The sequence below is a fragment of the Uloborus diversus genome, chromosome 4 (genome assembly GCF_026930045.1).
Source record: "Uloborus diversus isolate 005 chromosome 4, Udiv.v.3.1, whole genome shotgun sequence".
Taxonomy (NCBI): Eukaryota; Metazoa; Arthropoda; class Arachnida; order Araneae; family Uloboridae; genus Uloborus; species Uloborus diversus.
In genome coordinates, this window is record NC_072734.1 from 2,891,966 (window position 1) to 2,916,954 (window position 24,989).

General features: G+C 33.9%; 1 protein-coding gene across 1 annotated transcript in view; it reads right to left on the minus strand.

The window, feature by feature from the left end:
- Window positions 1-9,765: 9,765 nt before the first annotated feature.
- Window positions 9,766-24,989, minus strand: part of LOC129221572 (LIM domain only protein 3-like) — a 205,075-nt gene continuing 189,851 nt past the window's right edge. Inside the window, exons 4-5 of the mRNA XM_054856076.1 lie at window positions 20,100-20,225; window positions 9,766-10,021 (exon numbers count right to left, since the gene is read on the minus strand). Coding sequence (XP_054712051.1) covers window positions 9,766-10,021; window positions 20,100-20,225 — 382 coding nt within the window. The remainder of the gene's footprint in view (window positions 10,022-20,099; window positions 20,226-24,989) is intronic.

Below are 24,989 nucleotides of genomic sequence, written 5' to 3' on the forward strand. Positions count from 1 at the left end.
ATCAAGTTTTGCTTTTAGCAGATGGAGGTTTGCTTAGAAATCTTTGCGTTGATAAGAAGGATGCACTGAACCTTGAAACCCCAACCTGATGAAAGGGTATTGTTTGCATGTGTGAATACAGAAGGTGGGCCCCTGCGCTCCGGGGTGCCGCTCTCAGGAGAGGGGAAAGGAAACGCAGGATTCTACGCCTTGGACCGTTTGACAACGAAAATTTAGTGTCAGAAAAATACGTGTAAAACGCTAGCGACGTGATCTTGCTACGGCGTGATAAGACGTGCAAAACCGCCGGTAAGTTAACAGGGCAGATTTCGTGCGTCTTCATAACGTTTCAAGGTTAATTTCAGAAAGGTTACTGACTTTTAGCGGAAAGTGTTCCTGATTTTTCCAAGATATGTTACTGGAAGAAATTGGGCACATCAGCTGCCCATTATTTTCAGGAACGTTTCTGAATCGTTTTTACAGTGTATGCGTAATGTTAAGTTCCTGAACTTGATGCAGCTTTTTCTCAACACGCTTTCATGATGTAAACTTACAGTTTTTACAGGTTTTTTAAGAGATATCAAACAATCTACTGAATTACTATACTCATCTTCTAATCATTTTTGAAGTACACAACGTGTTTTACGTTTATGTTAAATAAATATTTTCAAACCAATAAATATTGAAGTGCCATTTTTCTCTTTACATTATGAAAATAATCAGTTATTCATATCCGTATTTTCATATAATATATCACGAAATCGCTGTGAAAGTATTCTAATCGCATTCATTAATTTGTTGAGACTCTAGCTCAGCCTAAATATAAGCAAGTAACACGAAATCTTAAAACAGAAAGCCCAAAAAGCTAAGTCTGCGAGCAAGCGCAGTTGAAATGGCAAATTTGTGATAACCGGGATTTAACGTCTAGTGATTATTTGCTGCTGTATAGAGTTTAGGTTGATTATGTTGTGTTACAGAATCTCGGGTGTTTTAAGCATTTAATGGAGCCTTGCCACTTTACCTGCCAAGTTAAGAGTATAGATCTGTAAACTTACTATCTTGCCAAATAGTTTTCTCCATACCACCATAGAGTTTTCATAAAATGAGAAAGTTTGTTCTCCACTTAGCGACTTTCAAGGAACCACTTAATTTTTGGAAAAAACTCAGAAGATAAACATTCCTTTTCCCTTTTTTCATATATAGGGCTATTAATTAATTTTTAAATCTATTAGCCTACTTTAAAATTTGCATATGCATATGTTCCTAAAATTTGTTGTTAATACACGTTTGTCGCAGTTAAAGAACTCATTCAATATTAATATAAAGTAGAACTTTTGTCTGTTATATATTTTGTAATAGAAATGTTTTACCCAATCAATAAAATCTCGGATTAACCTCCCTAGACTTTCATTTTTGTATTTACAAGTATTCTTAGCAATATTCTCGAGACGTCTTGGTTTCCTTTGATTTTCTTTAAACCTTAGAAGGAAATTTCAAAAAAATCATCAAAATTTTATGCACTGAAAAATAGCCGATTGTTTCTCGGTGTAGGTCCTCCAAAGCACCTTTCTTGAATATTAGTTGAAGAAATCCTTTTTCAAGACAAACATTGTCGTCTTTACGTAAGCATTCTTCTAAGATGGTGCTCGGTATAGTTAAAATAAGTCTTTAAAAAGAGATCGTCGCTAAATAGAGTGACGTTAAACATATAACCAACTGTAATCTCTAACTTTACAAATGTAAGTTTTCTGTTAAGTTTCTGTTTTTATTTCTCTGTAATTTAATTTTTTGAAAAGTCTCTAAACTTTTACTTCAAGTCTCTGTTTTAATGCGTCAGCCTCCTAGTAAATGATTTCCTGGAAATTTTCTTGCAATTTCGCTGCAACTTTTTTAACAGTGCAACAGGAACATTTTCGTTTGAAGCGTAATTCATTCCATCTTAAACCTAAATCCACATTTAGAAACTTTATACAGATATTCAATTGCATCTTTTCAAAGGCGAAGCAGTTATAATGGCATAAATTATGATTTCTATCAAACCCTAGGTTATTCCTAATTATTGCTAGATATCTCCTTATGAATTGCATGTAGATCCTTCGACCCTTGTTAAATACCCTTGAAGTGCTCACTAGTCTGATCATTTTTATTATTATGTTGAACTGTACGAAAGATCTTATACCTTTACCGAATGTAAGTGTTTATGTTTTTCAAAATGATTTAGTTGGAAAAAATTAACAACAAGCAGAAATTCATGAGAAAAACACGTCAGTTCATAAAACAAATTTATTAACTTTTTAAAACACTTATATTTGCGGTCATTCTTTACAACAAATTTTCCGAGATAGCAATTTCTCGTTTCATAAAGATCTCAAAAGTTCGAGCAAAAGTGAAACAACAACTTGAAAACGTGCAAAATCATGTGAAAACTTTAACATATCACAAAAATCAGACTAAATCTTCAACAGTCAGAGCTAAATAAAGAAAAATGCATTATTGTCCGTCGAAACAAGCATCAGTTTCGTTATTTACATATACTTCCATCTTATTTTTTATTTTACTCAGTTGGCATTAAGTATCTTCTTCAAATGAATAACAAGGTTTTGACGAGAAAGATATTTTTCAGTAATAGCTAAAGGCGTGTGCAAACATTTTCTTTTTGAATATATATAGTGATTACAATACCGGCATCCCGGCATACCGAATACAGTTATTTCGTGCTATTTTGCAACTTTGTAAAACCAGCATTTTACTGAATAAAATACTCGATAATTTCGAAATTCGCTGTATTTTCCAAATAAAGAGTTTCTCATTTAAAGTATTTTTTACTGTCATTTTACTTACATATTTTTAGCATCAACAATAATTTAATGTCAAAATTTGACTTCAAAAACGTGACCCCGCTGTTTTACCGACGCGTAATATCCCCCCTTCCCTGTTTTCCCCCTTTCGATCGTACTTTTTGAGTTTTTCCATTGAATTTTTCAATGATAAGAGGAAGGAAATTTTAGTGTCTATGAAACTGGGGGTAAGCTTAAAAAACATAAAGTAATGGAGAACCAATGAGTTAAAGAAAGCATCGGGTATTTTCATCACATATGATCGGGTATTTAATGACATCGGGTATTTTCATCATGATTCATCACATATGTAATGAATCACATTTTTGGGTTAAGTAATAGTTAACTAAACACACAACAGAAATTGTATAAATTATCATTCACTATTTTTCATGACACTGCTTTATAAGTTTTATTCTTTTCAAATATTCTTACAGTTTATTTGTTTCGTTTTAGGTTTATGTTTTGTCTATAAGGTTTTCAATTATTATAATAGAAATGCTAATATTAATGTTGGACTATTATTTTTTTGCAGATAAAGCTGTTTACGTTTTATAAGATGCATTTTTGTACAAAATTGTGAAAAAAAGGCAATAAAACGAGTATTGTTGCTCCTTTCGTGGAAAACGTAAAAGAACCTTTGAAAATTCTTACTACCGAAATTGTATTTTGGTCCGGTATTGCAATCACTAAATCAATATTTTTGCAAACAAGAACGAATAGCAAAAGCAGAAAATAAAACAATGCTTAATGAGCAATAACGATATAAAAAACGAAACATGATTATCTAAAATAAAGAAAAAAACTGATAATGAAGAACGAAAGTTGCAAATTTATGCTTAAAGTTCAAAAATTATAACATTGCGTCGAAACTCCAATAAAATGTGTAGTTTTTGTGGTTCTTGCTAAAATATTGCAGTATACATTGTAGCGGTATAATCCTTTAAAACATTTGGCACAGAAAACTTTTTTATTTTTCATAATTTCAAAATGATATCACATTTCGTTTTGTTACAAAAAATAAAGTAAATAATTTTTTATGACTAGTTAAATACACAGTTCACAGAAACTATTTATTGCGTCAGTACGTTTTTTGCGTCATTTACTTCTTTTTAGCTACACTTTTTACTCTTTGGAGATATTTTATTACTTAAAAAAAAAGAGATATTTTTTATAAATTATTATGCAAGATACTTTCTTTTAAGTACTTCACTAATGACTTTTTAAATTTCTGTTATATTTTGTTTGAAAAGTATAGTGTAATGTGGACTTTTGCCGTAATATAGAGTCACATGTGGTTACTTTCGCTCCTTTTACGTTTATAACACGTAGAATGTATTTCATTTTATTTGTGAGTTTTCACATCCTTGCTTTATAGTTTTAGAAGAAATTGGCACTGATGGGAAACAAATTACGATATAGCATAAATGACTAGCTTATGAAATGAAAGACTCTGTTTAACTGGCAATTCGAGCCATTGGCTGGGTTTCGGTAATGTTGACGCTTGGCGAGATTGGCGATAAATAATGTTGTTTAATTTAGCTGTTCCTTTTTTTTACAATTAAATGGAACTATGAATGTTTTTTGACTTCTTGTTTTGCTCATTTGGAGGAATATTTTTAATAAAAATTAAGCTTTTAATGTTTTTATGGGCTATTTGTTTCCTCTAAGGAATTTTTATATTTTAATGAAACTTCCTCAAAAGGTCATGGCTCCAAAATTATTAAAAACTCGCCTTTATTAACTTACTGCAACTTTTCCGAGCCACTCAGTATGACATATCATACTTTGTAACGTTACATTGTTTATACCAACCCATGATTAATGACAATAGTTGTCTTCGACTTGACAAAAAGAAGAAAAACTCGTGAATGTACAGCGCAAATAGTAAATCTCTTGTGGTATCTTTTCGTTCGAGATAAGGTTTTTTTTAATTTAGCACTTTTATTTAGTACTAATAGACTCTGATTCTTCGTTAGCTTAAAACACTCAACATATGTTTGGTTCAATTTAGAATATCATTTATGATCACAGACAGTTGGATGCAAATTTGCTGTTAAAATTATTTGTTTCTTTATTTTTCCTTTTTAAATAAAGTAATATCTGAATTTTCAGTGTGAATTGAAGCCTTATTATGTCGTATGCTCACAAAACTCCTTTTCAAGGCTAAAGAAATCAACCAAATTCCCAATCTCAAGCATTTATTTCTCTCTCTCTCTCTCTCTCTCTCAAAAAAAAAAAAAAAAAAGTCTTTTGAGGGAAAAACAGATCCAAATATTAAATGAAAATTATCAAATAGTCTGAGTCAAATAGTATCATCAGTTCTGAAACATGACTTACATGAAAAAAACAACGTAAATAACACACAAACTGTCAAGAAAATACAGCATATAACTGTTTCAAGGCTACAATGAAGCTTTTTCGTTTGTGCAAAAGTGTTCAACACATAGCGAAGAAGTTATCAGAGGCGACTTTTTTGTTGCGTGCTGACCACTTTTGCCCTGATAAATGGGCTCCTTTGTAGCATTGCAAGAGCTATATGTTTTTTTTTTTTCTTTTTTTTTTTTTTTTTTTTTTGACAGTTTGAATTTAATTTGCTTTTTTTACTTAAATTAACTAGAAATATTCTAAAAAACATAAACCTTTTCAATGACGCAATACATTTTCTTGCAACATAAAAATGTGTTTTTGAGAAAATTTTTCCTACGTAAAATAATGTTTATTTTATTGTAGTTTTCTACACTATTTAATCCATCAAAATAATAATAATAATAATAATAAAACTGCTAAAAAATTTAAATCACATTTCAGATGTATTTAGCTGTTAAGGAGCTTGTTGAACTGTTGTGATTACATTCTAATGAGATGAGTGCATTTGGTAACATTGCACGCTTAATTTAATTTCTTATTAGTTTATGTAATATTTAGTTTTCAAAAATACTGTAAATGAGAGGAAAATAATAAGTATACAAATATTCAAGAGCAAAATATTCATTAAGGGATTTTTTTTTTTTTGATTTTCAAATACTCTGTTTATATTAAACGAAAATTGTAGAAAAAAATGATGATTTTCATTTTTATGGGGGAAATGGGTATGGTAATCTTGAAAAGGTGTATTTGAATTATTATCATAAGTACGCTGACATATGAAAAGTATTGTACTTAAAAGCATGATTAACAATTAGAAATTATAAAATTTACTATTCTTATACAACGAATAGTTGAGGATGGTTTCTGTTTACCCCTTTCAAAGTTAATTTTTACCTTGAAATACCACTAAAGTCAAACTCGGTTACTAGAATATCGGTCAAAACAATAAATCGCTTAATTTAATACATTTTCAATGAACCGAACCATTGATGTCTATCATTTTAAGCGGTCACAGTACCTTTCAAACATTTTTTTAAATTTAAGTAAACTTTATAATTCTTTGAAACCATAACATGCATACTTATTTCGTAATCAATAATTTTTTTTTCAAAATTTAAAATTATTGGTTATTTTTTTTTAAAATTTAAAAATTTGAGAAAAATTTCAATTTTTTAAAATTTTTAAGGTTTTTTATTTTTGGCGAATTAAAAAAAAGTTTTTTGCTAAACGATCCCTATAATAATCTCTAAAAATCTGCGCATTCATTTGCTTATGAGTTTATTAAAACATTTTCTGTGATTAATTATGTAAAAAATCAAACTTTTTTTTTAAATTGGATTTTAAAGGTTTAACAATCTCTAGACATTTAGAGTAATTTATAAAATGCTTATCCCAATTGCAAAAAGTATTATTTTAAAGCTGTATCTTTAATAGAAAAAAATCCTTAGGGATTTTAATGACATGAATACACAAAAAAGGCATCATCGAGAAAAAGCAATTTCAAGTTTTTCTTTTGCGTAAGAACATATAGTGAGCATGGCCTAAAACTACTCATATTTTTTTAAATATTCGAACTAAAGCAATGAAACTTTTCCCCTGTGTCGAGAATAGTTTTTAGTTTTGAAATAAGCAATATTTTTTTTTTTTTGATTCTTTCATCATTTTTGAGGTTCTGTAACTCCTTAACCCTGTTTAATAGAATATCCCGTTTATTAGAAAACAATTTCGTAGAAAATTGACTGTTCCATTAAGCGAGCTCGACTGTATATTAAACAGAAGGAAGTATATATGGTACACACCATTTATATGCACCAAAGCAAACAGTCTCTTCTACATAGGAAATCTACACTTTTGATTAACTTTGAGGAAAACTTCCCCGACCCTTTTTAAAAAACCTATTAAGTATAACAACCGACAGAGCCGACATTGTTGTTACAATCACAAATATAATTAAAATTGATAGATCATAATTATTTCTTCCCTTTTTCCTCACGTGTGATGAAAGTCAAAATTATTAACAAAACCGCCCATGATAATATTCCCGATGAAAAAGTCAACTCAAATTAGTTTGTTGATTTATAAATATTTTTTAAAGAAATATGTCATGAATTTTTAAAGTCAAAGTAACACATTTGCTTAAATCATAAATCCCCCAAATTAGTACGAAAGAAGAATTCTTTAATTTCAATTTTAAAATAAATTTGAAATCATTTTTTTAAGCGATTGTTCTTTTTATGTAAACTAATTGTATCTCTTCTACTGGAAAATTTTAATTTTCACTGAAAAATTGAAATGAACAGTGAGTTCATTTTATTGCTAAGTGTTTTACTGTAATATAGTCAATAAAAATAATTTGAAGGAATTTTCGAATGCTACGATAATCGTATCTGAAATCAGATTAGGGACTTTTTAATAATTGAAAAATTAAGGGAGGCGAAAAAATGTTATTTATCTTTACTCTTGAAGCTATCAAATGAAATATTTTAATTAGTCTTTATTCAAAGGAAGAAGCAAAATAATTTTTGCTAAAGCTCCATATCTTGAAACTTTATGGAAATTAATTTAATTAGGCAAACATAGTCATTTTAAAAAATGATTCACAATCAGTTCTTTGTTTTATTATTTAATTTAAATCAAATTTTAATCTTAGATTTTAGTATTTGCATTGAAAACTCATTTAGTCCTTAAATTGGATTTGATTCAAGATCAAATTTTGGATTCGAGAATATTCATTTTGCAGTTAAAAAAAAAGAAGTATATATATTTCATCGTCTAACGACATTAGAAGAAACATTAAATTTCTGGGTTTTTTTTCTTTGTGATTTCATATGTAATAAGAGTTAGAAAGAGTAATAAATTCGGATAATCAAGTTTCTGAAGTTCAGTTTAATGTCAAAGAAAGTAATATTTATTATTATTAACAATTAAGTAAACTTTTACGCCTAGCGTTTCTGTGTGTCATAGTAACATTTTTTCCCCCTGTATTCGTCTTGTTTCTGTATTCCCTGTATTTCTTGTTTTGAATTTATAAATGCTCCTTTAGTATTAATAATACGAAATAAATAGCTCTGAAGAGATAAAAGAAAACTATTTGAAAAAGGCACCTTTTTTCAAAAATTATTGTGTTAAAAAATTTTTCGTTTAGGAAATTTTTCCCAATAGTTACGTATTTTAGAATTCTGTGCACTTTTATCAAGTTTAAATTAATAAAGGGCTTAATTTGATCCGAAAATCAAAAGTAATTTTTAAGATAATTAATAACTTTTAAGTAAATTATTAATTATCTTTAAAATGTCTTTCGTTTAGGAAATTTGTCCCAATAGTTACGCATTTCAGAATACTTTGCACTTTTATCAAGTTTAAAACAATAAAGGGTTTTAACTGGATCCGAAAATCAAAAGCAAATTGTTTTAACTGGAGTAAATTATTTTTAAAAAGGTGTCCTACTCATACATATTTTCATTTTGTCTTTTTCGTATCTCTTTTTTCGTTTAGAGGATCAAAATCAAGGAAGGGAGAGGGAACGTTTTAAAAGCGTAATGTTGAATTTAAATAAAACGTAACGTTAAAATGATCTTTTTTTTTTTTTTTTGCACAATACTAAATTGTTAGAGTGATTGTAGAAAACAAACTAATATTCAGTTATTTATTTTCGAAATCCAATGTGAAGTTTGTTTTGTTGCATATTCATGTTTTCATGTCTATTTAAAATTTTTCATAATAATTAATAAATTAATTTTATTAAACTTAAAACTTTATTCATAAATTAAGTTTTACGAAATTACAAACTTATAACTATGCTCCAAATCAAATCCCTTAAAATATTTTAACGTTTTCCGTAGTAAAAGGTAACTACGCAATTGATGATTAGTTTAATTTTTGAATTACTGATTGCAATTTAGGATATTGCGTTAAACATAGATGAATCTAAAATCTTTTAAATGAGATATTGTATTATCTTATTAGTTTTGATTATGTATGTTCTTCATGGGTAGAGGAAGCATATCAATAACTTTTTCTAAGCGTTCTGAAGAAAAGAAAAATATGTATGAAAGATTCGCGGCTGGTTTTACGTAAAAATTTTTGAATGCCAATTGTCCTTTATTTTTTAAAACATTTTTTTCAGTGAATTCGAATTTATGACAGGATATAGAAGAAAATCTGATATTGAAGTGTCTGAGAGAACGCCTCCATAATAACATATGGTCGATTTGGAATTGTTATTAGTTAATTGAATTATATCTTACTCCAATGTAGTACTTGAACATGTGAATAGCTTTTACCCAAGTAGAAAATATCAGGGAAATAACTAACACCTGAGTTTCTACCATTTGTTGAGACCGAATGGCTGAGATTTCATCCATGTTGCATTTCAGGGTTTAAGTATTTAAGTCGCCAACTTGGCGATTTTGGGTTCAAAGGACTAGAGATTTTCGCCAACCCTGATTTTCTTTACTATTTCTCAACATTTGAGACACACCGTTGTCATTCACAACATGTGACGACTACAGGTTTGATGTACCCTGAAGAAAAGTTATTGTGCTGGCGACGCTGCGTGCTGCGCCGCCAAGGCTTGGCGTCACTTGGCGTCAAAGACAGAGTCCGTGCTTCCATATCCACTAGATCTGTCGTCGTGTGGAGGCGGATGTTGCGGCTGCTGTTGATGATGTTGCTGCTGCTGTTGCTGCTGTAAATGCAAGTGCTGCGTCTGGCGCTTGATCAGCGAGATGCTGTTGATGTTGTAGGGCAAGTTGGCAAATACCATTCTCTCCTCGTAATCGTACTCACAGAGGATTTTGTTCTCGTGCAAGTAGAACCGATCACCAACGCAGAACCTAAAAAAAAAAAATAAAAAAAATAATTAATTTGAATTTTGACCTCTTGAATTCAAATTATGTTTTTCGCAATCACGAGTGTGTGTGTGTATGTAGACGTGTGTGTTTATGTGTGTGGGGGGGGGTGTTTGTAAGGGTGTATGTGTGTAGGCATGTGTGTGTGTCTGTGTGCAGGTATGAGTGTGTGGGTAGTTGTGTGTATGAGTGTTTGTGTGTGGTGGGGAATGTGTATGTGTGTGTAGGCATATGTGTTTGTGTCTGTGTGCAGGCATGAGTATGTGGGTTGTTGTGTGTAGGCATGAGTGTGTGGGTAATTGTGTGTGTATGTGTAGTTGTCTGTATGTATGCGTGTGTGTGTATGTATGTTTTTGAGTATGTGTTTGTGTAGGCGTATGTATTTGTGTGTGTGTAGTTGTGTATGTATGCGCGTGTGTAGCATATGGATGCAACCTGGAGACGTCTTTCGCTATAGGAGCAGCATCGTGGGGAGCCGGTCGACGGTGATGCTGCAGAGGGTGCTGGCGGGAAAATAAAATGATAGAACACCAAAACGGTCAAATGAAAGCAATAAGCAATCGTGATTACTCAAAAACGCCCTCAAAAATCAGAATTCAAAGATATTTTATAAAATTATTGTGAAGAATGAAGAAAAAAGGCAAATTGGTTTAATTTTTGAGATCTTGAATTCTCAAAATTATGTTTTCCTCAATCTCGAATTGCGATAGGACCCTATTTGCGGGGATTCTCGTTTCTATTAATGGCTTCTATCTCAACCATAATGGAGTGGTTTCCTTTAGTCAAAAGTACTACTTTTAGTCATTGAAATGGATAGAATGAGCAAAAAAAAAATAACATGGATCCATAAAATACTTTAATTCTCCCAACAGTTCTTTTTAAATTTATTTTTTAAAATGTCCGATTTTAAAAACAAGCCGTGGTCTTGATGACGTCACAAATGATGCGTTTTGGCGCATCTTTCTACTGCGTTTCCACGTTATGATAATCAAGCAGCGAATTAAAATTGCGCTCTACGCTTGCTATCAACCATATCGTTGCCAATGCATGAGAGTAAAGATGCGAATTAAATATTTTGTTCTATGAATGGCAACATTGAATGGCACTTCATCATTTGTGATGTCACACGATAGAAGTGTAAACAATGAAAGCCCACCGATTTAAGTATTTTTTTTTTTTTTTTAAGATTAAACTTAAAGAAATTATTTCAAAAATGGTCAGATTCTATGTTTTTAAACATGCTTTTTGAGAAAAAAATATTTTTAAAATTTTGGAAACGATCCCATTTGAATTGAAGACGTCAAAATGCAAATGAATGACAGGGGCTGAATGCTGGATATTATTCGCTGGATGTTGTGTACTGGATACTTATTCCGCGCAAACAGGATTGTCTAAAGTCGAAAAAGTCGTCTATAAATAACTTGACTCCGAGGCAGATAGTCAACTGTCTGATAAGCCCGAAAAATAAGGTCAAAAGTCGGTCGTCCTTCAACGGTCAAGTGAAAACAATAAGCAATACGTGATTTAAAAAAAAAGATTGATTAAAACAAAAATGTTTTTAAGTTTTTATATATTCAAATTACTCAAATCGAGCTTTTTCAAATGACGCCGAGTTTCTATGCAAACTTAAAGTAGCTCAATCTAAATATTAGTACGGTATACCCTCGTTTTACGCGGATTTAATTAAACGCGATTTTAAAATTTAACCCCTTTTTTTATTTTGCGCTGATGAATTTTGATTTTACGCGGATGCGACATTGCAAACAGCTAAAATTTCCCCTCTTTCAAAATCCAAATTCCTGAGATTGTAGATAAACCGTTATAAACTGCATTTTGGAGTGCTAATTGAGTGAGCTTGTGCCACTGGAGACATTTTTTGCGATTGGTTCCAGAGCTCTTTCCATAAGTAAAGTTATTAAACTCACACAATTCAGAGATTACTGGGAGAAGAATTTTCAGAAGTGACAAAGCAGAACGAAACCAACGAGGATTCCAACACCGGTGACACATAACAAAAAGCCTTCACCCTGAAAATTTTGAACCAATTTTTAACAATGCAAATGATATTTCTGATTTGTTAGTCAAGCAAAACACGAGTGATTCCGGTAGCGTTAATGCCCCACAAAGAACTACGGAGAAAACTAATTACTGACTGCCAAAAGAATATCATACCCAGCTTTTTTTACAAACGCCAAGTTAATTCATGTATCTGTCACTAGATGCAGTATTTTTTTCTTTTATGGCACCTAACCCCTATTTTAACACTACGATTAAGTCTTAATTTACCCGGTTTTGATTTACGCGGCATTCCCGCGAAACGCGAAAAGTTAAAAAAAATTCCCTCCTAGGGAAAAATATTAGTCCTCATGGATTACTAAAGTAACCAATCGGCGAGGCAATAGTTTACAGTTACACGTATATATATCTCAAATTACAAAAATAGGCGCTCAGGGGTGGCCGCTTTGAGAGGTCTCACTGTACGGAAATTTAAATTATCATAAAAATAATAATTACATATATTTGCTTCATTAAGATGGTTCAATCATTTTAAGTATATTTCTGGAAAAGAAAATTTTTAATTTGTAATTACAATGCTACAGATACTCGAAGAAAAAGTTTAACATTGATGTTAAAATCCGCAGCTGATATAGTTGATTCGACAGTTAAAAACTATCAATAATTTTGTAGTCTTGTAGAACTTTAATTACATCACTCAAAAACAACCAAGTTCCTCTTCAGAAACTCAAAAAAGTTTTTATACGGTCCCAAGTTAGATTTGAATGCATCAGTACCTCACCATGTGACCTTAATGAGCCAATCAAATCCTTCATCGATTCACAACTACCCCTCCCCCCGCAGCAAAACCTTGTTTACCAATACACACGACCATACACCCCTGCCATCCCCCATCCCCCAAATAAGCTAAAGCTTATCTAAGAGCTAAGCCAAAGTAATTAGTCTTAATCGCGTACCTACCGCTAGAGGTATTATCTTATGCTATGCAGCAAAGATCTTAATTTTCCCTTTTTTTCTGCTTCTTCTATTCCCCCCCCCCCCCCCGCTCTTTCCCTGAGTCAGACTCCTTTGCCTTTTCTTCCTCAACCTAAGGTAATTAAAGATCATTACGAGGATATATGGCTTATATAGGAAACTAAGACTGTCTTGTTAGGTATAATGAGGGTTAATTAGAGACAGTCTTCCTTATTATGGATAGTGGCCGTTCAGAGGGGGGGGGGGAATTATAATTATCTGCTGTAAAAGTTGGTTTAGGCACTTTAACGCTTATTGGAAGAGGTGGGGGGGAGCCTTATTTTTTTTAAATACATAATGAGCATTGTGGAAGAAGCATGGATAGTCATAGTCATTGAACTGTTTTAATAGCCAGGAATAAAAGTGGTATATTAGAGGCGAGGTTCACGTTTTGGCGGCTTTTGCTGCTTGAGTGGCACACAAGTTCCTTCTGGCGAAGCGTAGAACCGAGAGAAACAATGGCGTTTGTACATTTAACACATTGACTGCGTCCTCGACAGCCTATATATGGACTCCCTGCGCTAAGCTAATTATTTGAAACAATTTAAAGGAAAACAGTTTTATTGGACTTTTTCATGAATAATACAGCATACAAAACAAATTCTATATATTTTTTCTAGAAATTTTCCACACTCTGATATTTTTTAAAGCAAGGGACAACACATAAGGTATCTCGTTTGATCGCGCGCACACCTACTTGCATCAGAAAATGTTTTCACAGCAAACGCAGGATTGGCGCCATTTTGTGTTCACTTTTTGAACCTTGTCTAAATGTTCGTCTATGCGCGGCAGAACAGCAAGGAAAGCCAATAAAACCCGATGAAAAAATATAGCAACGTGTTGGCTGGAGGACGAGTTATCTCGTCCCTAGCGCATACAGCATAATTCTGGAGGACGAGTTATCTCGTCCCTAGCAGTCGATGTGTTAACACTCTTCTGGCGGGACAGTTTATGAACGAGATCTCTTTGGAATAATACAAGATTTTTCGAAAATGTAATACAGCGTGACAAAAAATAACTTGGACACACACATGGGCGCCCATATGCAAAACTGTAACTGGCGGCTCAGAAATTTTAACCATGGTTTAGCATGCTATTTTCCCCATGGTGGCAGATTTCAGGAAAGATTAGAGTCATTACAATTTGACATTTTTAATTATTTATTCATTTATGGCTGGAGAAGAAATATTTTTATATTTTTGCAAAGAAAAAGTACTAAAAGCAAGAAAGTTCTAATTTCCAAGGGGGGCTCGAGCCCCCACCTTGCCCCCCTATATGGGCGCCCTTAAACACACATAACACACCATAACTTTAATGCTAATGAAACTATTACGACCAAACTTCAAAATAAATATCAATGCATCATTTCGTCTAATATATTTACAAATTTTCAAAGTGGCTACCTTTAGCTTTAATACAGAGCTTTAATCGTGTCACAAAAGTTTCGGCTCTGGGCCGCTACTCACTTACTGATACGTATTTTATACCATCCCTTGCATAAGGATTTCTTTAGGGATGCCAAAGTTTTACGAAGTTTAGCACTTAACCTTGTCCTCAGGGCCACCTTACACTGTTGAACGGCGTCAACGACCCCAATACGATGGTTTGGGGTGGAATATGTGCTAGAGGGAAAATATCGCTGGTTTTTGTTGATCAGGGTATAAAATTAGTCAAGAAACATACCGCAAATGCATTTTGGAAGATTTTGTCTTACCTTGGTCGCAAAATTTCTTTTAAACAAAAGGTGGATCTTCCAATAGGATTCCACACCAGCGTACAGAGCTAAAGGCACTCAAGATTGGTGCAAGACACATTTATCGGACTTGATTATAGCTCACGAATGGTTACCGTATTCCCCAGATTTTATCCTAATGGATTATTCTGTTTGATCTATCGTGAAGACAAGGGTGTGTGCTAAACCTCATAAAAATATGGCCTCCCTAGAGAAAGCCTTATTAAAGACATGGGATAAACTATCAGTAAGTGATATTCAGTAAATTACTGCCCATTAGTCGGGGCTAACGCAGAAATACATGAAAAATACTGTCAGCTCAGTTATTTCCAGCCGAGTATTGCAGTTTCGTGCTTAACAGCACTCATCAGCCCGGCGTAGGAATGTGACTGAGCTGGAGATGGAAAAACCTCTTAAAAGGAAGCCAAGAGTGCCAAACAAACTGGTAGCTAATTAGCACAGACCAGCGGGTGACCGAGGCAACGGTTCAGTTCAACTCGAAGACGGGCCCTGTAATTTACTGAATATACCACGCCTTGCCTTCAATCTTTGAGTTGAACCGAACCGTTGCTTCGGTCACCCATCTGGTCTGTGCTAATTCTGTATTAGCTACCAGTTTGTTTGGCACTCTTGGCTTCCTTAAGGGGTTTTTCCATCTCCAGCTCAGTCACTTTCCTATGCCGGGCTTATGAGTGCTAATAAGCACAAAACTGCCGTCCTCGGCTGGAAATGACTGAGCTGGCGGTGTATTTCCTGTATCAGTAAGTGAGTTGCAGCCAAGATCTGAAATTTGTGTGACACGTTTAAAGCTCTGTATTAATTCTAAAGGTAGCCACTTTGAAAATTTGTAAATATATTAGACGAAATAATGTATTTATATCCATTTTGAAGTTTGGTCGTATTATTTTCATTATCATTAAAGCTATGATGTATTATGTGCGTCTAAGTTATTTCTTGTTACCGTGTAATTTGGTGCGTTTTAAAATAGAATAGGCAAGTAAACATTAGACGGTATTTGTAACATTGCTACTCATTTACTTTTAACTAGTGGTACCCGCGTGGCTTTGCCCGTAATAGAAAAATTAAAAGTTCTTTTGGTTTTCGGGTATATTTACAAATAATGTATGGTGAATATTCTCGCCAATTGGATTGTACCCGTGTTACGGTTCCACGTTACGATAATTTCGTAATTTACTCGTCCATCTTATGATAATTTTGTTCTTAAAATTGGAACAGAAAAAGAACCACAACAAATTTTCGAAAAATCGCTTCGAGGTGCACACCCTTATGTTACAAGCTAGCTTTGTGCCAAATTACATGAAAATCGGCCGAGCGGTCTAGGCGCTATGCGCGTCACAGAGATTCTGACAGACAGAGATCCGGACAGAGAGAAATCCTGACAGACAGAGACAGATCCGGACAGAGAGACTTTCAGCTTTATAATTAATAAAGATAAGGTACGTTTCTGTTGTTAGTACATTACAACACTGTTCATCCTGACTAATTTGGACCAAAGGCAATTCGGAAATTCCGAAAATGGAAAATTAGCTAAACACACATTTTTAAATAAGCAGACTTTTTTTTTTTTTTTTTTTTTTTGTAATAGCAAAAAACAATGCTTTGTACCAAAAATACACAAGAGTGTTTCGCATAATCCACACCTATCATTTATTCAATCAAACACTTTTTCATTTACAGTTCAGCTGTAGTAGACTTACGCTTCAAACTACGCCATGATATGTGAAATACACCGCCAGCTCAGTCACTTCCAGCCCAGGACTGCAGTTTCGTGCTTATTAGCACTCATCATCCCGGCATAGGAAAGTGACTGAGTTGGAGATGGAAAACCTCTTAAGGAAGCCTAGAGTGCCAAACATACTGGTAGCTAATATAGAATTAGCGCAGACCAGACGAGTGACCGAAGCAATGGTTCGGTTCAACTCGAATTTTGAAGGCAAGGCAGGTATATTCAGTAAGTTACCGCCCTATAGCCAGGGCAAAGGTAGAGATACGTGAAATACACCACTAGTCCTCGGCTGGAAGTGACTGAGCTAGCGTTGTATTTCACGTATCTCTGCCTTTGCCCTGGCTATAGGGCGGTAACTTACTGAATACGCCATGATATTTGTTAGATTGCTATAATTTATTGCCCGACCTAAGCAGCAGTTTTACTTTTAGTTTTCAAAAAAGGGCAAATATTCGGCGCACTTATAGTTCAGCTATCATAGAAAGAGAGAGAGACTCCTCCACTTCTCCCCCAAACAGTAGCAAGACCTTCTTGGTTTAATTAATGATTATTTTAAATTTTGAAAAAACATTGAAAAAAAATTCACATAGCAAAAATTAAAAATACAAATGATGATGTCTGCCAAAACTGAAAAAAATTGAGAATTTGCAAGGAATGAATGATTACAAAATCAAATTAATGTTTCATAACAAGATTACAAATGGAATTCAAAATTAACATAAGCAAACTTGCTCATAAATAACAATAAAATAAGCATTGTCGGTAATTAGTCAAAATCAGTTGAATTGTCAAAGTCATTATGAAAACTCAGACAATTTATTGAATTAAAAGCTTTTTTTTTTTTTTTTTTTTTTTTTTTTTTTTTTTTTTTTTTTTTTTTTGAGCAATCACGATTGCTTATTGCTTTCATTTGACTGTTTTTGGCGTCTTACGATTTTGTTTTCCCACCGCCACCTTCCGCACCATCACCGTCGACCGGCTCCTCACGATGCTGCTCCTCTAGCGAAAGCCATCTCCAGGTTGCATCCATGTCCTACACACACGCGCATACATACACAACTACACACACACACACACAAACACATACACATACATACACCTACACACAAATACACAAACACATACATACAGACACCTACACATACAAACACAAAAACATACACACAACTACCCACACATTCATGCCTGCACACAAACACAAACACATATGCCTACACACACATACACATACCCCCCACACACACACATTCATACACACAACTACCCACACACTTATGCCAGCACACAGACACAAATACTCATGCCTACATACACACACTCGTGATTGCGGAAAACATAATTTGAATTCAAGATATCAAAATTCAAATTAATTTTTCTTTTTTTTTTTTTTTTTTCTTTCTTTCTTTTTTTTTTTTTTTTTTTTTTTTTTTTTGTAACTTTACAAATTATCCGGTTTACCCGGAGATCTGTGCAGGGACCACATAAATAAGGTTTTCTGTACTGCAATTTGCGCATTTTTAATCTTGGCACTTTTTTTCTTTTATATTGTGGGGTCAAAGTTACATACATAACTCATTTACAATAACCTAAAAGGTGGCTTATTGCTGGTAATTTAAAACAGCCCTAAAAAATCCCCCCTCCCCCCCTAAAAAAAAAGGTAAACAAGAATTTTGAACTTACTTCTTACCAGGTACTAACCAATATAGTTCATACGACGATTTTCTCAACTGTTGGTTGCAATGTGAACGAGTGATGTCAAAAACCACTCCTCCAAATATGAAGCAGATTCATTGCATGTCCTACGTAAACTCGCTATAGTGTTATACGTAATGCAGCATTAATTTGGAAAACTATTATTTCAATAATTTCGCAGACTTTCAAAATTAGTAATCTGATTTCAAAATCAGTAACGCTGTATAATTTGTTGTATTGCTTCAATACCTTAACTAATAATAAAGCTGAAAGTCTGTGTCTATGGATCTCTGTCTCTCTCTGTCTGGATGTCTGTTACGGGCGTAGCGCCAGACCGTTCGTCTTTTCATGAAATTTGGCACAACATTAGTTTGTAGTACGGGGGTGAGCACCTCGAAGCGATTTTTTGAAAATTCCAGTTTGTTCTTTTTCAACTCCAATTTTACGAACATTAAGAACCGAGCAAATTATCATAACGTGGACGAACCAATTACCATAACGTAGACTAGATAATTAACGTAACATGGACAAGCGGACTACCACATGTGACCATTGGCGATCAAATGAACATAGCAAATTGGCGAGAAATTCATCATCCGTCCACCAAAAAATAAAGCCGAACAAAATGAACTTTTAATTTTCTACTACCAGCCAAGCCGTGCGGGTACCGCTAGTGAAAAATATTTCCAGTTAGGATAGTAATCCAAAACTACACTGTTAAAAATTTTCCGGAAAATTTACGGTAATTGTTACTGGCATCCATGTTGCCAGTAACTACAGGGTCCATTATGAAAGTAATGAGCATAATGTTATTGTGACGCGACGATAGATGGCAGCACGGTAAAACCGGCTGGGAAATGTGGTGCGGGATATGCCCTTTCAATGCATCCAGTCGTCAGTTGCTTTCGAGCAGTGTGAGCGGAGATAAGTGCCTTCGCTTGAAGTATATTTTCAACTTTTGTAACATAACGCAATGGAGCGTTCGCTTGAACAATGATACGTCATAAAGTTTTGCGTGAGGCTTGGAAAAAATGCAACCGAAACATTCCAGATGCTGCAAGAAGCCTTCAAGGACGATTACATTTCAAGATCACAGTCTGGGAAGTGGCACAAGGCATTCAAAAAGAGCCATGAGGAGGTCGCCGACGAACCCCGTTATGGATGTCCCCCCCCCCCCCCCCCCGGTGATCCCTCACCACCTTACAGTCCCTACTTAGCTTCATGTGACTTCTTTTTGTTTCCGCGACTCAAGAGAGAGAGAGAAGAAAGGAAAACATTGGGGAACCTTGGGAAACATCCAACACCATGTTACAATGTTCCTGAGAGGCATTCCCTTGGAAGAGTTTCAGGGTGCCTTTCAGGCGTAGCAAACACGTCTCCGCAAGTGTATTGATGCAGGAGGAATGTATTTTGAAGAATATTGAACATTTGTACAAATTACGATCAATAGATATATTTTGCCAATAAATGCTCATTACTTTCATAATGGACCCTGTATTACCAAAATAATTAAATGTTACTGTAAAATTATGCGGTTTCCTCGGTAGGCCACAGGAACCAATTGGAGGTGGGATCGCTTATTTCTCCTTTATAAATTACCGTAAAAATCAACGATGCTGTAAGTCTGCCATTTTACAGTAACAATTACCAGAAAATCTTCCTGAATTTTTAACAGTGTATTTAAAATGGTTTAATCTCAGAAATTTGAAATTGGGGCTTCTTCTAAAAAAATCAATGCATTTGAATTATATGAGACTACATTAAGTAAATGCACATGGTTTGATCTTCATCTCACGGGAAATTCAAAACATCATCGCATTCTCTCCTAAAAGACGCAGCAGTAAATCCTGAACAGCACTCACCTATGGTTACACTGTTGACAAGCAAAGCATTCTAAGTGATAGACGTTGCCTCTTGCCCTCATGACCATTTCGAACGCTGGGATGGTTTTATTGCACGCTGAGCAGAGTCCCGTAGTTCCGAATAACCTGGAAATATGACAGAGAGTAAGCAGGATTTCGTACAAAGGGTTGGAAGTTGCATTGCAAAATGATTGCGTGAGTAAGTTTAACTGTTTTGCACAAGAGAAGGCTCACAACAGGGTGTGCCGTACAGAAGCACGACAAAAGTGAAATTTTCGAATTACAGGGGAATATTTTAATTATTTATCAATCACTGTTGAATAGCATAGATTGTGTCGGTCATTTATTTATTTACATAAAATTGTATACATATGTAACAATGTACATTATATTTTTCGTTATTAAGAAGAGAAATTAGTGTCAAAATTGTCGTTTTCTGCACGAAAACGATAATTTTGACACTAATAATTTTTACTAATAATTTCACCCCGGGGAATGCACACACGTACACAATTGAAGCAGTGAGAAGCAAAGGGATGTAAGTGGCAAAATTAAAAGTTTGGAGATAACCAATACAAACGGGAGGTGGACCTCTGCTCTGCTACGGAGCAAGAGATAGTACTAATAGTCCTGGTAGGTGCTACTGTATAACATGATTTCGAAAAAAAACAATGAAAGCCTGCCTAGGACGTTATCTTTACAGTCGCTTTACTCAAAGCTTGAAAATGTCCACTTACATCCCTTTGCTTCTCACTGCCTCAATTGTCACCAATGACCAAGCTGAGTCTGGATTTGTCACTGAAGACGATCTGGTTCTATTCGGTTGCGGTTCAATCCTGCCAAACGGAACACAACTCTTCACACAGAAGGTTGTCCAATTCAAAACTTATGTTGCGTAATACGGTAGTTGAAGTACGAATACCCCCCCCCCCCCATTTGCAGTGTTTACGTCGACAGCAAGTCAGTTTGAAAACCAGAAAGCTTTAGCTTAGTTAAGTTGCTCTACTCTCCCCAACGAATTAAGAAGAATGTAATTAATTGAGATACCTACTATTAACTACATACTGTTTTAATGCGATATTTATCTCCGTGCAGTTCAAAAAGCAGTAGTAATATGAGTAACTAGTTTGCTCGTCATTTAACAACGTTAATTTTTATTTCTGGAGATCTCGATTACTTTCTTGCAGAAACATAAAAATTCAAAGTATTTTAGGACTTCCTTTAGGATCTAAAACTATTTAAATGTCTCCCAAGAAATATCAAGTTCAATTTTCTTCAATAGTAAGAACCTTTCAAGATTCAGCCTAATTTAAGAAAAAATAAAATAAAACACTCCATATGAAAGAAATCTTCTTACTTATTTGGGCTGAAACTATTGTATTGATTTCAACTCCGCTTATAAAACATTTTTGAAGAAATATAGGCTGTAGCTCTGTGTATGTGGTTTACCAGAAAGCTTTTTCTCTCAATCAGTGAGGTAGAACTTTCAGCAGTGTTCCATGTATATTCATAAAACATAAAATTTAAAAGATAGTAACATTTTCCTTCCAAAATAGCTAAAAATAACTGCGTTATGTTTTTGCATTATATCACATTTTTTATGGAGCAGCAGTCATTTTTTCATAAATGATCTTCAGTGAACACATTATTCACTGATCAATATTTGTAAGTCATATATATTTTAAATTTCACTCAATCTTTACAACCTTTTAATTTTCAACTCCATTCAAATTCAAGAAAAATAGTGTAAAATTTGTAATCATACATTGAAACACCAAACACGATTTAATTACATTGTTATACGACACCAAACAATAACTAATTATTTTGCTTACTTAATTCTTAAGCAAAAGGTTTTATTATTCTTTCAAAAACGGAGTATTTATTTAAAAAAATATTTTGTAAGAAAAATTGTTTTAATTTCTGCGTACTTTAATATAAGGAACCACTTGTATTCTTTATTAATAATAAAGCTGAAAATCTCTCTGCCCGGATCTTTCTCTGTCTGTCAGTATCTCTTTGACGCGCATAGCGCCTAGACCGTTCGGCCGATTTTCATGAAATTTGGCACAAAGTTAGTATGTTGCATGGGGGTGTGCACCTGGAAGCGATTTTTCGAAAATTCGATGTGGCTCTTTTTCTATTCCAATTTTAAGAACAAAAATATCATATGATGGACGAGTAAATTACGAAATTATTATAACGTGGAACCGTAACATGGGCAGAAGCCAATTGGCGAGATACGAAATTATCATAACGTGGAACCGTAACATGGGTACATGCCAATTGGCGAGAAAATTCACCACACATTATTTGTAAATATACAGGTGAACCAAATGACCTTTAAATTTTTCTATTACGGGCAAAGCCGTGCGGGTACTACTAGTGTAATATAAAGTATCACTTTTCAGAGAAACAATTCATATTTAACCCCAGAGAGATCGCGCGGGCACACAGTCACCCCATTCTTTTCCAATCACCTGTCGCAGGGTAAATATTCATCTTCAGTCAATCACCCTTTCAGCATCTTCCCATCTAACAGTCCCCTTGGTAGGTGAAGTGATATTTTCATTTTTCTTTTCTTTCTGTGCGTGAAGCACATTTCTTGAAAATCACGTGTTAAGGGGGTAACTCACTTTCCCCACGCCACTCTTACTGCTTCGAAATTTCTCATTTTAAGCAGCGTAGTTTTTCGTTCTCTAGCTCTCTTTTTGCATTCATATTGCTTCGCGCTCTGAATACTGGCGTGAAAACGTAAACTTGCAGATTATGGAAAATAGAAAATGATGATTTATAGAAAATTTTAGATAAAACTGATTGGTGTAACTCAGTCACCCCGCGCGATCTCTTTTGTCACTGTTGGGTGCGCGATCTCTCTCGGGTTAAAAATAATGATTTGTATTCTCTGACCACGGATTGTACGGAAAGACAAACAACCGTTTTACAGCCGGAAATAGACGAATCTATTATTTTTTAGCGATGCCTGCTTTTGCAGAAGCAGAGTCTCATTCAAATGAACGGAATATCGGCATCAAATTTTCATTTTTCCCCCTCATTCAGATAGATTCGTCTTATCTGGATGTTTGAAAATTCCATACAATCCGTGGTTGGACAGTACGTGTTGCGGGTATAAACGTACAGTCATAGCGTATAGCCTTTGACGTACACGATTCATAAAGAATAGCCTTTATCTTATAAGTCGAGTCGACTTAAGACAAGAATGTGCTCTGATCATGAGCCCAGCACTCAACCGACCGGCCTTTTTTTCGAGTATCCCGCAGAATCTCGTTTATCCGGATTAGATTTGTAGATATTTAAAAAATATATTCATTCGTGTTTTACCAATTTAGTATCAAATTACGATAGCAAGAAAAGAAATATAAATGGGCCACGCATTCGCTTTATATATTAATTAAATGTACAACTCCTGCGTAGGTCGTACAATAAATTATAGTAATCTAACAAACAAAGCCGCAGAGAGTCAAGGCTGGCCCCTTGTCAATTTTTTAGCCAGGCCCCCACCCCAGCCCCCAAGAAAAAAGAAAAAAGGAAGGAAAAAAAGGCGAAAAAGAAGAAACAAGGGGAGGGAGGAGAAATTAAAACTGCTTACTATTAAATAATTAACTCTATAATATGTGCCACAATAGTAAATACCAAAAGAGTAAAATTCACTTTATCTTTACGTTTCTACTTATTCTGAGCGCCCCCCCCCGTTTTTCGGTTCTTTCTCCACCCCCCCTTTTTTTTTGCATCGGCGTCACCTGGTCCCCACAAGGACCGGGCCCCTAGTTTCCGATGAGGCTGATATGACCTCTTTTCGGGCCTGCTAACAAACATGGCGTATTTTGGAGCGTCAGTCCGACACCACTTCAGCTGAACCATAAATGATTTTAAGTGTTTGCGAGAAGCGATACTGTGTAAATGTGTTATTAAGCATTTTTTGCTTTAACAAAAAAAGAATTAGCCGTCTCCCACAAATCAAATACCCTCTTTTCATATCTGTCTAACTTCGATGGCATGTGCACAATTTACAATGTATCTTTTGCTTCACAAAGCACAGTACAAAGAGAAATAAGTAAATAAATACTTCGTATTCAGTTAATTTGTGCTAAACAACGTTGGATATTTTCTGTCACAGTACGAAGAGAAATAAATAAATAAATAAATACTTTGTATTCCGTAAATTTGTGCTAAACAACGTTGGATATTTTCTGTCACAGTACAAAGAGAAATAAATAAATAAATACTTTGTATTCAGTTAATTTGTGCTAAACAACGTTGGAAATTTTCTGTCGCAGTACAAAGAGAAATAAATAAATAAAGAAATACTTTGTATTCAGTTAATTTGTGCTAAACAACGTTGGATATTTTCTGTCACAGTACAAAGAGAAATAAATAAATAAATACTTTGTATTCAGTTAATTTGTGCTAAACAACATTGGATATTTTATGTCACAGTACAAAAAGAAATAAATAAATAAATACTTTGTATTCAGTTAATTTGTGCTAAACAACGTTGGATATTTTCTGTCACAGTACAAAGAGAAATAAATAAATAAATACTTTGTATTCAGTTAATTTGTGCTAAACAACATTGGATATTTTATGTCACAGTACAAAAAGAAATAAATAAATAAATACTTTGTATTCAGTTAATTTGTGCTAAACAACGTTGGATATTTTCTGTCACAGTACAAAGAGAAATAAATAAATAAATACTTTGTATTCAGTTAATTTGTGCTAAACAACATTGGATATTTTATGTCACAGTACAAAAATAAATAAATAAATAAATACTTTGTATTCAGTTAATTTGTGCTAAACAACGTTGGATATTTTCTGTCTCAGTGCAAAGAGTCCAGAAATGTTAGATTCTTCTTTTATTGCATG